The 16040-nt window shown below is 54.3% G+C and overlaps 1 protein-coding gene across 6 annotated transcripts in view; it reads right to left on the bottom strand.

Annotated features, from left to right (window-relative positions):
* The window catches only part of IQCE (IQ motif containing E), a 41347-nt gene that overhangs the window by 9240 nt on the left and 16067 nt on the right, over window positions 1-16040 (bottom strand). For 4 of the 6 annotated variants that reach the window (XM_082360962.1, XM_082360961.1, XM_082360964.1 and 1 more), the window contains exons 8-16: window positions 13107-13177; window positions 11989-12061; window positions 11742-11791; window positions 9645-9808; window positions 8306-8361; window positions 6883-7082; window positions 5222-5326; window positions 3846-3936; window positions 831-989 (exon numbers count right to left, since the gene is read on the bottom strand). In XM_082360962.1, coding sequence (XP_082217088.1) covers window positions 831-989; window positions 3846-3936; window positions 5222-5326; window positions 6883-7082; window positions 8306-8361; window positions 9645-9808; window positions 11742-11791; window positions 11989-12061; window positions 13107-13177 — 969 coding nt within the window. The remainder of the gene's footprint in view (window positions 1-830; window positions 990-3845; window positions 3937-5221; window positions 5327-6882; window positions 7083-8305; window positions 8362-9644; window positions 9809-11741; window positions 11792-11988; window positions 12062-13106; window positions 13178-16040) is intronic. The other 2 variants (XM_082360965.1, XM_082360966.1) reach the window with 1 other exon arrangement.

Below are 16040 nucleotides of genomic sequence, written 5' to 3'. Positions count from 1 at the left end.
GAAGCCATGATTAAAAAAAACCTCCACCGGCAACTTTCTGGAGCTAAGATCTTACACTATTCGGGCAAGTGGAGAGCTCCAGTTTTTGTTTGTTTGTTCAGCTGGGGGAACAAGGGTCGTGCTGCGTTCTATCAAACGGGGGGAGGGGGCTCTTTTAGAGCATTTCGTCATCAGAGAGCCCGTCCTTTAACAACTGCCATCTCCGCGAGCCCCATCTCCGCGAGCCCCCCCAGGAGCTGAGGAGAGGAGCCCCACTCCTCCCCCAAGAGAGACCACGGGACGTCGCGGCTCCCGGTCTGTCGTGCGCAGCCTGCGGCCCCTGCTGCCCTACTCGCCCCACCCCCGGGCCTGAGACCCCACGCGCAGCCCTGCCGTCCCGTGACCCAGGCCGCTGTCCTCTGAGGAGCAGCCCCGAGGCAGGCTCTCCCTGTTCCTGGCAAGACGGCCATTCCGGGAGCCCCAGCGAAGGGCTGCCGCGGGGCCCCGAACCACCAGGGAGACCCCTAAGCTCAGTCCTGTGCTTTCATGGGCGTTGCACCCACAGCCCGCGTCCCTGGGACCCGTGGGGAGGTGACAGAGGCTTCGAGACCAGCCACTGCCCGGCCCGCGGCAGGCACCCCACCAGCACGCCCACACGGGCTCCAGGCGCGGCCTTCCTCTCGCCCTCGCCCGCCTGAGACCCCGGGTCCCCGGAGGCTATCTTCTGCCTCCCTACATTTTCCTACGTGTCTAGGGCGTCTGGCACGGAGACCGCCCGGCAGAGGGACGGAGGAAGGGCTGGCGAGTGAGGATGTGGGCAGCAGAGGGACGGCGGGCGAGGGAACTCTCACCTGGTGCTGGTGCCCCTTCCACCGGCGCTGCAGGAGCCGGGCGGCGGCGTCTCTTCTCCCCTCGGAGCAGCCGGAGCGGGGCCGGGAGGAGCCCCCCTCGCTCGTGTCCAGCTCCGAGTCCGTCTGGGAGGGACCGGGGGGTTGGGGCGCTTTCCGGGTCTGCAGGAAGTCCAAGGTGAGAAGGATGACTGGGTCGGGGATGGGGGCAGAGAAGCCGGCTATCAGGCCAGGAGGCAGGATATTAGGATGCAGGCGAAGCTTCTCAGACTAGACTTTAATTTAGCGGAAAAAAAATCAGTGTCCACACCGCTCAGCATGCCAGACGACAAAAAAAGTCTCTGGAGAAATAACATATTCGTTAGTAAATAGGGTGAAAGTCGGTTTTCGTTAACCCTGCAAACTCTGGGGGTAGCGCTCTCCCGCGAGGAGGGGAAGTGACATGACCTGTGGTGTCATCAGATGACCACAGCGCACCTTCTGAGCTCAGTAATGTCTGTGCATGGGTGCACCAATTATCTGCCTCCCGGGAGGTCCTTTTACCATCTTCCTTTTCGTCTAATACTGGATTACAAAAATGGGACTTCTGAGATAAAAGGCAATAGATTCCTAGCTTGGTTTTTTGGTTTTTTGTTTGTTTGCTTGTTTGTTTGTTTGGCCGGACCCCGTGGCACGTGGAACTTCCCAGACCAGGGATCAAACCTGTGCCCCCTGCAGTGGGAGCGCAGAGTCTTAACCACTGGACCGCCGGGGAAGACCCCTAGCTTGGGGGTCTTAAGGTAGAAAGAAGCAAGAACCAGATGAATTGCACAGACAAAGCCATTACTGCCAATTCCGGCGGACGTGGAAAATATTTTTTCTCCCTAAGGGAAAGCTTCAGGAATAAGCAGAAATAGCCACATTCACGTGTGTCGGGTGCCCCCCAGGGGTCAGGGCTGCCTGAGGCAGACAAGGCACGGGCCGGTCAGCACTGCGAGCACCCCATTGGGAAAGGAGCGTCGAGGAGACAAACAGCGCAGCTCTGCCCACCACACGCCGGGCGGTCGGCGGCCCGGTGCCGCAGCCACCTGGGGCCGACAGCGCGGGCGTCTGGGTAGGTAGGGGTCTCCTGAAAAGGACCCATCGGGCCAGGTGGCCAGTTTCCTGGACAGGAGGACAATGACCCTGCAGGACTCAGAACATTATCTAAAGCCCTGGAAAAGCTGCCAGGGAGAGGCACCCACACGGGTAACACGGAAAGTCTACCTTCCTGAACAACGGAAGGGACTGAGATGGACTCACGCGTCCACCCCACGTGTGGCCAGCAGGACATGCGGGGTCAAGGGCACCGCACCACCCACGGGGCTCCAGCCAGCACGCACCAGGAGAGCCACCTTTCCTTTGCTGAATCGGTCGGTGGCCTGGGGTTTGTCTCAACTTGTAACTGGAGAGAGACACGCTCCTAGCTTCTCCACGTTCCCTTTTAGGGCTTTTCTCTTTCCCTTTTGTGCTGCGGTTGAAGTACACGTAGCGTGAGATGCTAAAAGAAGGGGCCTTAAAACAGGACTCCAGCTAAATAGAAAGCCTTGTAAGAGGGAGGCCCGTCTAGATTTAAAAAAAAAACAAACCCAAACACTTTCCTTTTCTGCTCTCAGCAGATGAGTCAATCCCGCACCTGGTACGCCCTCCCTCTCCTAGAGGCCAGTCCCCGTCAGGCTGCCGGCTACCGAAGCAGCAAGTCGCTTTCTGAAGGAACAGAACTTCTCGGCTAAAACGTGTGCCGGGTAAAGGCTGGCTGTCCTGGTGGATTCGGCGTGTTACTCAGACCTGTAGCAAGGGTCGCAGAAGAGGGCGGCACGGCTGCCCATCCCAGCGTGCACCCACTCTGGACGCCCCGGCCAGGCCGGTCTTCCCTGTCGCACACTCACGCTACAGCCTCCTCTTGGGGCAAACTGCAGCCACAGGATTTTAATGCCTCACTTATTAGTTTTTTGTGTTAACAGATATAAGATTATAATTGCCATCTGGGGAATCCATTAATTGGAAAAAAAAGGATTAGCGGGTTTTCTCTAGTTGCGGCGAACAGGGGCTACTCTTCATTGTGGTGCGCAGGCTTCTCATTGCGGTGGCTTCTCTTGTTGCGGAGCACGGGCTCTAGGCGCGCGGGCTTCAGCAGTTGTGGCTCGTGGGCTCTAGAGCGCAGGCTCAGTAGTTGTGGCACACGGGCTTAGTTGCTCCGCGGCATGTGGGATCTTCCCGGACCAGGGCTCGAACCCGTGTCCCCTGCATTGGCAGGCGGATTCTTAACCACTGCGCCACCAGGGAAGCCCACTCTCGCCACTAGAAGTCCTAGCATAGGTAGCACTGGGCCAACGGGGACCAGAGGGCTCCCCTGGTTCAAGAAGGTGCTCAGGGAGGTGCCAGGGGAGCCCCTTGCCGTCGTGTCCACAGAAATGGAGGGAGCGAGGGGACAGGGAGGAGGGTCAGCCTAGACTCACCGCCTGCCTGCCTGCCTGCCCACGGGCCCTGCGGCGGGAGCTGCGGCTCCCCAGTCACCCAACCCCCGGCCTAGGGGCGGGGGCAAGAAGAGGAGCCATGCCGGCCCGGCGAGCGCCTTCCCAGCCGGGCCCCCGCGTCAGTGCCAGACTCTGCAACTTACACTGAACCACCGGCTCCTCACTGAGAGTTCGTGCCTTCCCTGGGGCCTTCCCAAACGCCTTCTCACCTGGTAACGGCAACCCTTGTTGGATATTTAAACTTTTTACATATTTGAAGTTTGGGGAGGATCTTCACTCACCAGCTTAACTATCTAAGACGCGAATACTAGTTTGAAAAGTCAATTAACTGACAATCAATTAGTCCAGAACTCCAGGATTCAATACACCCAATTTATAGAAATCGATTGTGATGGTAGAAGGAAACTGGACTGTCAACGTTGGATTCAGGCAAAACTCCGGGCACGGAGACAGTCAGAACCATAACGCATCAGCTCAGGGTCCCGCCATGCCGGACAGGAGGTAAAAACACAGACAACCCTACCTCAGGACTCATTTCCTCGGGATTCTCCTCCTCTCCTTTCTTGCTTTCTTCCAGTTCTTGAAACTTCCTGGTAAGTGCTTGAATTTCCTCCCTAAAGTGGGAAGGGAGGAAAGTGACACCTTACTTGCCATGACGCTGTGTAAGATGTCTGTACGTGACAGGAGGGGTGGCGGCCTGCAGCGCTGGCAAGGACGCCTCCCCGAGAACGAGGTGGGCCCCCGGCCACCACCTGACAGCCCAGGAGCCGGCACTGCCCAGGGCGACCCCTCCGGACCCCACTCCTGACACATGGGAGGAACGGAAAAAACACCGACTGCGTGAACGATGAACGGATATCCTTTGGGGTTTTTAACAAACAAGGCGAATGGAAGGAAAAACAACTCATGTCCTTGCTACAGATTTTAAAGGCAAGGTAAAAATAATTCTTCACTGTATACCCGCCCGTTCTGATTTACTTTAATTCTAGGCTTCTGGCAAAGTCTAGTCACATTTATTCTGAAAATAAAATTTGGTATTCATTTCAGTAATCCGTGTCTTACTAATTATTCTGAGTGCTAAATATTTCTGCTCAGATTTCTAACCTACTTTTTTGGGCATTTCTTACTGAGATAACATTCATGTAACCCCAAATTCACGATTTTAAAATATGCCATTAAGTGGTTTTTAGTGTAGTCACAATGTTGTGCAACTATCATCACTATCTAATCCCGGAATAGTTGTGTCACCCCAAAAAGGAGCCCCTTACCTGCCACTCACTCCCTACTCTCCCCTCCCCCCCCAGCAACCCCTAATCCACTGTCTTCTCTATTAATCTGCCCATTCCGGATATTTCCGAATTGCACAGTATGCGGGCTTTTCTGTCCGCCTCTTTAGGCAGCATCATGTTTCATGTTTCTGAGGCTCATTCACGTCGTGGCAGGTGTCAGACCTCATCCCTTTGTACGGATGTACTTCCGTTTTTACTCTCTTCATCAGCTGACGGACATTTGCCACGTGTCCACTTTTTATCTACAGTGGACAGAGGTCACTGAAGGAGTGTGGGACGTGGCGTCCGGACCCGGGGTGTGGAATCAGGGCGCGTTCTGAGGCTGCCCGCAGCGGCCGTGCTGGAGGAGGGTGCGGGCCGGGGAGCTGGCCGTGACGCCAGAGTGGCAAACACTGGCCTAACCGTGAGCAGCCTTTCCCCAGAGGTCGGATATTTACTCTGAAGGAAACAGCAAACCACGGGAGGACCTCAGGAGAGGAGTGACGTGATCGGGCTGGAGCTTTACGGGCCGCTCTTGGCGGGGGGGCTGAGAGCGGATGGGGCGGGGTGGGCGGGGCTGGGGAAGAAGGAAGGGCCTGGGGCTGCGTGTCTTCTGACTTCGTCCACTCACCTCAAAGCCTCTTCTCTTTCTCTTCCCTCCTTCTCACCCTCCTTCATGTTTTCCAGCTCCTTCTCCAAGTCAGCCTTTGTCTGCAGTAGCTGCTTCACCTCCAGACTGAACGAGGAACCAGAGGTATTTCAGCGTCATTAAAACAAAGGCTCACAGTGACCTGGGTCATCAGAGCAGGAAGAGCTTTCAGAAGAAGTAACGGGTCCAACCTCCTTACTTATGCGTGGATGAGGATGAAGAAAGGCCCTTCTCTGTCACCGCAGGAGGCTGGCAGCAGACCTGGGGGCGCTCAGTTATTTACTGAGTACCTTCCGTGCGCGCCAGCAGCTCCCGGACGAGGCGCAGGCCCTGCTCTCACGGGCGTCACCGTCCCCCGGGGAGAGGCATTAACCCAGCGGTCACACAGTTGGGCGCCTAATCTGCTCCTGAGATGAGAGCTCCCAGGACCCGCCATGGGCCAGACGGTGACGCAGCCTAAGCTAAGGCCTCGAGGACGAGAGGCTACCCAGGCACCTCCACCCAAGCTTGCCTGTGCCCCGCAGGTGACGCCTCGCTAAGAACGTGGCTTTAAGACGTTCCACGGCTCACCGTGGTGGTGACCTCACGTGAACGAGATACATCACCAGGAGCGTCACATGGTAAGGGCTCACTGAGTGGAAGTTATTATCGTGCCATGCGACGGCTTAAGAGATAATCAGAGATGCTATTTGCCGTGCAAAATGACTGGCCTAATTTTTATAAAGAACCTAGCGCAGGGATGCAGTATTAGGCTTCGACTGGAGGTGAAAAAACAGGTGGAGCGGGAAGGGATCTGCCTTCTGCTGCAAACAGAAGGCAGCAGAGACAGGTCCTTCTCAGACCTAGACATGCACATGAATCACCAGGACGGGTCTCGTTAGATGCAGAGTCAGGTCCAGGAGATCTGGGCCGGGCCAAGGTAACCAGCCCCAGGCGGGCAGGGCCCGAGGGTCTGCATCTCTAACCAGCCCCCAGCTGACGCTGAGGCCGTTGGCTTCCCCGGCCACACTCTGAGTAGCAAGGTCTCAGAAACACCATCTCAGAAGACGCGTGGGTTTAGCCTGCTCGTGACAGAACTGCAACTGGAGAAGCCACACGTAAACAACGGGTGGAGGAGACAGGAGCGTTTTAAGGGGGCTACGGAGCGAGACACTAGAGAACAAAGGGTAAATGAGCAGAACCTTGAGGCTTTGCCTTCCACACTCTTATGGTCACACTGAATACTCCACACGCCACAGCACCTGTGTCTTATTTGATGCACAGATTAGGTGCTGTAAACATAGTACTGAATCTTTAAACCCTTCTGCAAGAGATCTGATGGATGGCCTATTATTTTACACGAATCAATCAGAGTCAATTCTTCTCTAAAAAAGAATTTGGAAAGCCCTCTGGAATTCCGTGTAAAGAGATTTAAATGGCACCCCCCGCCCCGTGCTTTTCATGACGCACTACGGCCAGTCAGTGTCTCCTTTTGCCCACTAAAGCTGCCTTCATTTCACAACTAAGACATCACAAGTTTTAGAATCGTATAAACGTAGCCTTCCCCACATCCCCAGAACAGCTCAAGTCCAGCAACTACGCAAGTCACGGGAGCAGGACCTCTCCCGGAGGGGGCCGGGCGCCAGCTGTGCGGGACAACGTACTCTCGCTCCTGCAGCTGGGTTTGTAGGGCACTGCGCTCGCCCTTCAGCCTCTTCACAACCCCCCGCAGTCGCTCGCTCTCCTCCTGGCGGTCGGGGCGCGGCTGCCGGTGCACCGTGGGGCTGGACGCCGAGTGAGCCGGCGGGGTAGACCCGACCACCTCTGAAGCGTGGGATTTGGGGCTTTCCATCAAACTTATTTTCTGGAGGCAACACAGGCATCTGTTAGACGTTATTTCTTACTCTACTTTCCTAGGAAAGAGACAGTGGCCAAGGGGAAACTCATCCCAAGCAAGGGAATGGGAAGAGCTCTGCGTGGGATCTGAGAAACCTGGGACGCTGATCGGGGACAATTCTGCTCCACCAGAGTCCTGGGGGCGATGGCAGGGCAACCCCCCACCCCAGAACCCTCTTCCCCTGGAGCAGGGAGCACGCAGACGCAGCCGGGATGGGGCAGGTGCTGTAATAAACAGAGAGCAGAGGGCAGGGAACGTGAACTCGTAAACTGCTTCTCTTTGTGCTCGTTTACCCTGTTATTTCCCTAGGACGTCTGGAATCTTCAGCCTCTGCGCTTTCACACGTCAAAGACGATCCAGCTCTGCCAGCTGGAGGCACTGAGCACCTCCAGATTCCCACTGATATCAGCATCTCTCCGCGTAGAAGAGCGCCGCCCCACTGGCTTCTGGACCACCTCCGGCTGCCCTTTTTTCCTAACAAGCTGTATTCTTCAACTACCCACAATTTATAGACACTTCTTAAGTTTTCTGCTTTGTAAATACGTGAAATTATTGTTTTTTTTACTGTTCCCCTCTAAGTTTACTCTGCTCAGCCAAACAACTGACAGCTCTAACTTGATACGGTACCAGTACTCAAAAGGCAGGGACGCTTCTGACCCATTTCAGCAGAATCAGATTGACTACATTTGCAAATTCACATGGGGGATGTGAGGAAACGTTAACTTCCTAACTTTCCTGGTTGGCAAAGTGCGGATGCACAGTTTTCTGTGAATTCAAATACTGTACGAGTGGTGAGAAACACAGTCTGGGAAGTGACTGGCAGTAAAAAGCCCCCATGTGCACGGCAGGCTGGGCGTCTGAAAGGCTCTGGGATCCTACGCACCCAGCGACGGGTGTCCACGAGAGCCTGAAACGTTTCGGTGTGTCGTGTGACCACGCTTTGCCATCTGTGACACGAGGGACAGGCATGACACGCCCTTAGGTCTCGTCCGGACCCGTAAGAGTCTCCTCTTGCCAGCGTGTCTGCGTGCCCTCTGCGGACAGACGGCCACCGTTTACACGTTCAGCGCGACCCGACTCCCTGCGTAAGTCCTGGGAGTGGCGCTACGTCTGTCCCGTGTTCTAAGACCCGCTGCTCTCGCACAGGCAGGTCCTGAGCAGGGAAGGTGCCGCGGCGGGACCACACTCACCTTCTCCAGCTCTGCAATCCGCCGAAGCAGCCGGGGCTTGCTCCACTCCACAGAGCCTGGTGGAACAGCGGGGTGTGACGGGCGCCCTTCGTACAGCCGTCCCGACGGGCCCCTTCAGCCCGGACCTCCCGTCTGGAGCACGGCCCGACGGCGTCCCCTCCACAGGCTGGCCCCCACGGCCGGCGGCCCCACGCCCGGCAGACCTGCGGTGCCGAGGGTGGCTCCACGGCGACGTCTGTTCCCTTTCACCGCGGCTTCACCGACACAAACGGTCGGGAGAGGGCTCAGTGCGGCCTTCTCTCCCGATTCCACCCCGTTGGGCTCTGGCCTCACCAGCCTGCCAAGGCGGCCCTTCTCCAGCCCACCAGCAAGTCCACTCCGCCACATGCCAGGCCCCGGCCTCGGGCCCAGCGCCTGGGCCACCAGCGTGTTCCCCGGCACCCACACGCCCCTGGCAGCCCCTCAAGCGGCTCAGCTGGTCCACCCTCCCCCCACTCGCTCGCTGGGTGACCGGACTCTCGCCGGGTCATCTGGTCCCCGACGGCCTCCAGGACCGGTCCTCCTGCCGAGGCCCCCGCCCGACCCCCGACGCACCGACGCACCGACCTCCACCGGCCACCTACCCACCCCCCCGGCACGCTCGCTCCATGTCCCCCACCCCTGCCTGCCTTTCAGTAGCCCAGAGAAAGGCTGCGGACCCGGACCCCCGTGTCCCTCACGGGCTGCACCCACTCCCCACGGGCACCGGAGCCTGGCCACCTCTCGCCACTGCTGTGCCACCTGGGCCAGGCCACCAGCGGCCCCTGCGAGGCCCTTTCCTACACGGTATCCACACAGCACAGGAGCAGGGGGTCCTCGAGAGACGAGGCAGACCCTCCCACCCCTGCTCCAGCCCTCTGTCCCCTGAGTGGCCTGCAGGGCCCTGTTCTCCCCCGCCCTCACCTCTGTGTCCACGGCCAGCGCGTACGCAGGCTGGGCCCCCGGCCTCAGACGCACCGGGACACTCGGGGGCTCTGCGCCTGCTGGTGCCCCCCCCGGCCCCCTCCTCCTCCCCGCCGTGGCCCGCTGACCAGCGCTCTTACCAGTTGGCCGGCATGTGACCTGCTGGCCTCTCGTCTCAGCCAGCGCGCCTTCACTGCTCTAGCTCAGCGTCTAGAACGGCCCCTGGCGCTCAGCAGGCTCCCGCCGCTTTGCAGCACACCTTGGAGCAGCGCTGCCCCGGGGCGCACGGGGGAAGGAGGGCCACAGCTCCCCTGTGGCCGCGGCCGCCCGCATCTCGGGGCCCCGCCTGGCGTCCCCACCCCCGCCTCCCCCCTTGGCGGCTCTGGGGAGCAGGTACCCTTTATCTTGGAGGCAGTGGGGGAGCTGCTCAGCACGCGGTCCAGGTCTTCCTTCAGGCTCTGGTTCTCCTCCGTGAGCTCCTGGACGCTCCGGGACAAGCTCAGGAGGGCGCTGCTCATTTTTTTCTGCCTTTTAAGGCCGATTTTCTTCTCCGCTGGAGGCCTAGGAGGAACGAGACCAAGCGGCTACGGTTTGGTGCCTGAACTGGTTTAATACGCGTCCTAAGTGAGGGGTGGGCGCTCGGCAGCCCGGGCGCCCAGCGTGGTTTCTGCGGATGGACGTTTGCGATTAAACAGGGAACACTAACTCTGAAGCCCGGACAAGCAGACTGCTATCCGTTCCTCTCATCAGCGAGCCTGTGTAACAAAATACTGTGTTCAGTCATTAGCAATGGACGTTAAACAGGATCACTAAAAAACTTGTGGAAATTTATTTTCTCTGTTGTTCCATAAATACTTAGATAATAGTTTTGATCTTGCCTTTTATTCTGCAAAATAAGTCTAAAATACAGTCAATCCCCATTATTCACAGAATCCGTATTTGCAAATTCGCCTACTCACTAAAACGTATCTGTAACCCCCAAATAATGCCTGCGGTGCCTCTGCGGTCACTCTGCGGTCCCTCACGGGCAGAGTGGACGAGGGTCTGAGTTGCAGGCGGGCTCACTCCCGGCTGGGGGAACAAGCGCCATCCGCATCTGGTCTCAGATCTCGTCCTATCCACAGGGTGGATTTCGAGGTCTTTTCACGGTTTTGTGCTTTCTGCTGATCTCGCCACTCTCAGTGGTCCCCTGCAGCATAGTTCTTACTTGCTACGAGGCTGTGACACAGCTCAGGGAGGAACCACATGTGTCAGAGCTTCGTTCAGGCCTGAGTCACAGCACAGTTGGTCAAGAGTTCAGTGTTAACGAACCAACAAACAGACACTAAATAAGGTGCCTTTAAACAGAAACACACGTGAAGGCGGGTTGTATATTGGTCAGGTGATGGGGAAAGCTGTGACCAGAGGGTCTCAGGAACAGAACTTCGTGCTTCCCCTAGAAGCACTGGTTCACCATTTCCCAATTCAGTGTTCGTGGACACTTTACAGAACATAACGCTGTGAATAATGGGAATCGACTGTAATTCCTCTGGCCCTTTACAGAAAGTTTGCCACCCCCATTTTATTTAATTTAATTAATTTATTTTTGGCTGCGTTGGGTCTTCGTTGCTGCGCGCAGGTTTTCTCTAGTTGTGGCAAGAGGGGGCTACTCTTTGTTGCGGTGCGCGGGCTTCTCATTGAGGTGGCTTCTCTTGTTGCAGAGCATGGGCTCTAGGCACGCGGGCTTCAGTAGTTGTGGCACGCAGGCTCAGTAGTTGTGGCGCACAAGCTCTAGAGCGCAGGCTCAGTAGTTGTGGCGCACGGGCTTAGTTGCTCCTCGGCATGTGGGATCTTCCCAGACCAGGGCTCGAACCCGTGTCCCCTGCATTGGCAGGCGGATTCTTAACCACTGCGCCACCAGGGAAGTCCCGACCAGCCCTCATTTTATAGTAGGGGGAAAGGAAAAAAGGGAAGACCATGCCTGGCACATTGTAAACGCTCAATAAATGTCAGTAATTCACTGCAGAGGCTGGTGACACAACCAAATCTAAGATAAGGGATCCCTCCTTTCCTAATTTGTTGAAAGCCTGGTATCACCTGGGAAAGGGACAAGGGAAAATCCACGAGATAAGGAAACTTTGATGTCTCTCCTAGTAAACTTATTTGGCAAGACGAACTTGTACTTGGTACTAAATGTCTTCCGAAAAGGAAGATCTGCTTTGAAAAACAGTGTTTTCTAATTCTAAGCTGGAAGCTGTGAAGTAGTACGAACAATGAAAGCCCAGAGCACCGACTGTGCTGTCAGTGGGCAGCACATGGCAACTGTGAGGGCACGTCTGTAACATCCCAAAGGGAAACACGCCAGCTCTAGCCATGAGTAACATGGGCGCAGGTGCCAGCAAGGCTTCAAAGTCAGGGCAGTGTCTGCGGGTTCCACGTAAGGCCTACCCTGCTCTGACAGCAGTTTAACATGAAAACAACGTATGAAACATGGCTCCCAAGGAGAGGATCATACTTCTTTCCTGTCGTTTCAGAACTTGCCAGGAGAGTCTGGAGCCGATGAATCTGTAAACACCAAATTAAAATGCAGTTAATACAAAATGAAAAAACTGCAACGATTCCTGATTTCTGCCCAGTGGCAGGAAGTGAGCACTAAGTTGCTGATGTGCGTTCAAGTTAAGATGAACTAGAAGAGGGCCCCTCGGTGCAGCTGGCCCCCCACCCTCCAACCCCGCCCCCCGCCCGGGCAGGAGGGCACGCACCTCCTCGTAATACGTCTCCACGGCGATCCTCATCTCCTCCAAGTTAGTGGTCTTCATATCAGTCTGCAGTTTGCTAAAAACCCAAGTTCAGAGTTGACATGGCAGGGCCAGCATTCCCGGGCAGAGCCAGAGGAAGCCTGTTTCCCGGAACATGGCAGAAGGATGGGCTTTGGAAGAGAACTGGGCTGGGAAGCGAAGCCTGAGCCGGCCCTCAGCTGGGGCCGACGAGAGAATTCTCACACCTACAGGGCCCTTCCCTGTTGGACCTGCCCCTTTCCAGGGTGAGGTAACCGACCCCCGGTGGATATTCTTTGCTAACAAGGGCCTGTCTTTAAAAACCGCAGTAATTGTGAAGACAGACCTCAGGGTTAGACGGGACGAGTCATCTTTGGGGAAGGTGGGGGGAATAGTTCTTTAAAGGAAAGAGAATCATTTTTTTCGAGTCGTATTGTCTGTATAATTCTCCTTGTTCTCAACACTTAACAGACTTTAGGGAAAAGGCTCTAACAGAGAAATGAAAGTAAAGTTACAGAGTTCAGGATTCTGAGACACAGAAGAAATCGGCAAATGATAAAAATTTTAAAGTTGACGATTCCAGCAAGAAACAAAGGAGGGAGGTTCTATTGTATAAAGAGGATACAACAGAAAGTGAAAAGTCAGATTTCCTTAAGTAAACTCAAACACAGCTAGGAAAGGCTCTCCTCTGTGATAAAACAGCAGGAAAGGAGTCTGCATTGCTGCTCTAAAAACAGCACCACGATAGTGCGTGACAGCGAGAGAAGCAGGGAGGGGAGATGTCCAAGCATTAAGGGCCTGCATCAAGGTCTATACCATTCATATTGGAGCCGACAAGTGACCACAGAAGACCAAGGAGAGAAAGCACTTCTTCAGCGGAACAGGAGCCAGAAAAGAGGAGAGGGGAGCACTGTTCCTCAGGGGCGGGTGGAAGGGGCGGTGCTGGACACAGACGTGGCAGCAGGGTGGGAACGGAAGCTGGAGCTGAGGGCGCAGCGGGTGTGGACGCGGGGCCGGAGGCAGGCCAGGTGCGCGCCCAGCGGGCCCCTCCTGAGCCTGTGCCCCGCCCCCCGACCCCGGCCGGCCCCCCAGTGGCTCCGTACTCGATAGTGTGGTCCTTCTCCTTGCACCGCTGCTCGAGCTTGAGGATCCTCTGCTTTAGCCCACTGACCACCTGCCAAGGGAACACGACGCGTCAAGCTGGCGTCTCTGCGGCCCTGGCCTCCCCCTCCCCCCAGGGGCTCCCCCGGGGGGGGGGTTGGGTGTCCCCTGCCCGCTGACCCGGCAGCACCTGCACAGCCTCCTGCCAGAGCGCCTTCGCACTTAACTCTCCTCCCCATCAGTGCTGGCGTCTCTTCTAGACTCAGCTGGAGAGACAGGGCCAGGCTGTCCTGCCCGCTCAGAGCAGAGGGGCCGGTGAGTGGGGGCACGGGGGGTGCTCCCGCTCGAAAGGTGCCACCCTCCCCTCCATCCCATTCCACACCCACCCTCTGGAGGAAGGACAGGACGCTGCACGGTTAGCTTCGAGGAAGCCACCTCAGTCCCTAGATGCAAAGCTCAGCAAGCTTAGCCCGCCCAGGACACCCCGGTCCCCAGCACGCCCCTGGGGGGGAGCGGGGCTGGAGGAGGCCGGGCAGCCGGACAGAGGCCGTGAGACGCCCTTCCGTCTCGATGCCTCCTGCTCTCTGCTCATGTGGCACTCTGGGAGACAACACCCTATATTCCCGAAAGAACATCCCTTTCTTTCCCTTTGAAGAGTCAAACAACTTTTTAACTGGATTTTAAGGTAATTTTTAATTATACTAGTAATACATGAATACATTTTCTTGAAAAAAAATTATAGATGACACTATACCCTTTGAGTTGACCCCTATCAACTAAATACTGTTATCAACTTCCTGCGTATTCTCTAGGCCTTATTACACGCGCACACACGCGTGCACAGCCCCGAAAGTCTGGCATTTCGCTGTTGTTTACACAAATGGTGCCCCCCACATGTCATTCTGCAGCTTGTTCTTTTCAAAACTCAATAGGCCGTCTTGGTGATCTGTCCCCGCTAGTTCCTACAGATCTATGTTATTCTAGTTACCCGTTCCTCTACTGATAGATGCTTAACTTGTAAGCCACTTTTGCTATTACAGAAACCCCCGGCCGGTCCTCCTTGTGCACAAGGGCAAGTGTTTCTTTTTTTTTTTTTTTTTTGCAAGTGTTTCTTGAGGGCAGGTGATGTCAAGCAGAAATGTTCAGTCACAGGACACAGCCACTCTGAAGGGTGATTTGGCAAAGGGTAGTAGAGTGAAAACTGCACGTACCCTATGATCTAGAATTTTTACTTTTAATCAACTTTAATTAAAAAAAAAAAAAGGGGGGACTTCCCTGGTGGTCCGGTGGTTGAGACTTCACGCTTCCACTGCAGGGGTGCAGGATTGATCCCTGCAGAGAACTAGGATCCCGCATGCCACGCGACAAGGCCAAAATAAATAAATAAATACAATATTTAAAACAAAAAAACCCCCCCAAAAACAAAAATACCCCAGGGAGCTCCCTGGTGGTCCAGTGGTTAGGACTTGACAGTTTCACTGCTGTGGCCCGGGTTCAATCCCTGGTCGGGGAACTAAGATCCTGGAAGCTGTGCACCGTGGCCAAAAAAACAAAAACAAAAAACCAAACACAAAAAAAACCCCACACAGCAACAGAACAACAAAAATACAAAGAGCCCTTTCTCTATAAAAGCATCCATTACTTACAGAATTCAACATCCTCACCCAAATTAACAATGTAGACATTTCTGAACTTAGCTGTGCTGTTTTATATTTTTTAAAAATTTCTTTCTGGGGAATTCCCTGGCGGTCAAGTGGTTGGGACTCTGCACTTCCACTGCAGGGGGCACAGGTTTGATCCCTGGTTGCGGAACTAAGATCCTGCAATCCACGCAGTGAGGCCAAAAAAAAAAAAAAAAATCTTTCTGAAGATGTTTTGTTACAGCGGTATTCTAATTTTGAGTGGCTCCTCCTCAATTTCCCCCCAAATTGGGCAGCTGTAAATATCTTGTGCAAACAGCCTTTAGTACTGGATTTTTTTCTCAAGACATAGTCCTAAAAAGAGCATTGTTAGACAAGTGGTGGGCGCGGTGTTACAGACCGTGGCTCCCGCATGGTCACACCATCCCGGCCTTCAGGGCCGACGGTCACTCACTATGAACCCAACTTGGGCAAATCTCTTAACCTCAGTTTCCTGATTTTAAAAATGGGGATTGAAGTCCCTATTACAAAAAAATCAAATGAGATTCTGTACATGCATACTGTACAACTATACAGTGTTTAAGAGTGGCTATTATTTAAAAACTATTTCTTATGAAAAACACATTGATTCGTTCTCAAGCACTTAAGTATTTACTTTGTGCCACTGTAGGCACAGAACTAGGCTGTAATCATTTATTCAGAACAGACTGCCTTTATTCTTTATACATTAGTATAGGTTCTTTGCATATTCTGGATAAAAACTGTTTTATTGATCAATCAAGTCTTCCCCCCTCACCCATTATATACTGATCCATTTTCCATTGTAGTCTTATGGGGTTTTTTTATAAATTTTAAGTTTATGTTATCAAACCCATTATTAATTGCATCATTAATGTGATTTTTGTGTTCAATAATCTCAAAATTGGATCCTTTCCAGTTTTCTTTTAGCATGTCAGATCTTTTTAAAAAATGTACTTCCTTGACTCATATGAGGTTTATTGTGATACATTTTTCTCCAACTGCTATAGTTTATTGCCATAGCATTAATCATAATGGCTCCATTTTCCATAATTTTGCTTCATTCAATCTGTTATGTATTATTACATAACATACAAGAGGGGTTTGTATGTGCTTTAAGGTCCTAATTCTATTCCTGCTTTGTTTCTCTGTCTTAAATCAGTATCACTTGTTAAGCCTGATGTGTGCTTTTTAGGTGTGACGGGGTAAGTCCCCCACTGTGACTACCTTTTTCTACAATGTATTTTCGGCCTTTGTGCTAAGCCTGTTCAGCCTCCC

This window comes from Balaenoptera borealis, assembly GCF_965194805.1.
Source record: "Balaenoptera borealis genome assembly, chromosome: 16".
Lineage (NCBI taxonomy): Eukaryota > Metazoa > Chordata > Mammalia > Artiodactyla > Balaenopteridae > Balaenoptera > Balaenoptera borealis.
Note: the sequence above shows the minus strand (reverse complement) of the source record. Positions and strands in the feature narration are given on the sequence as shown.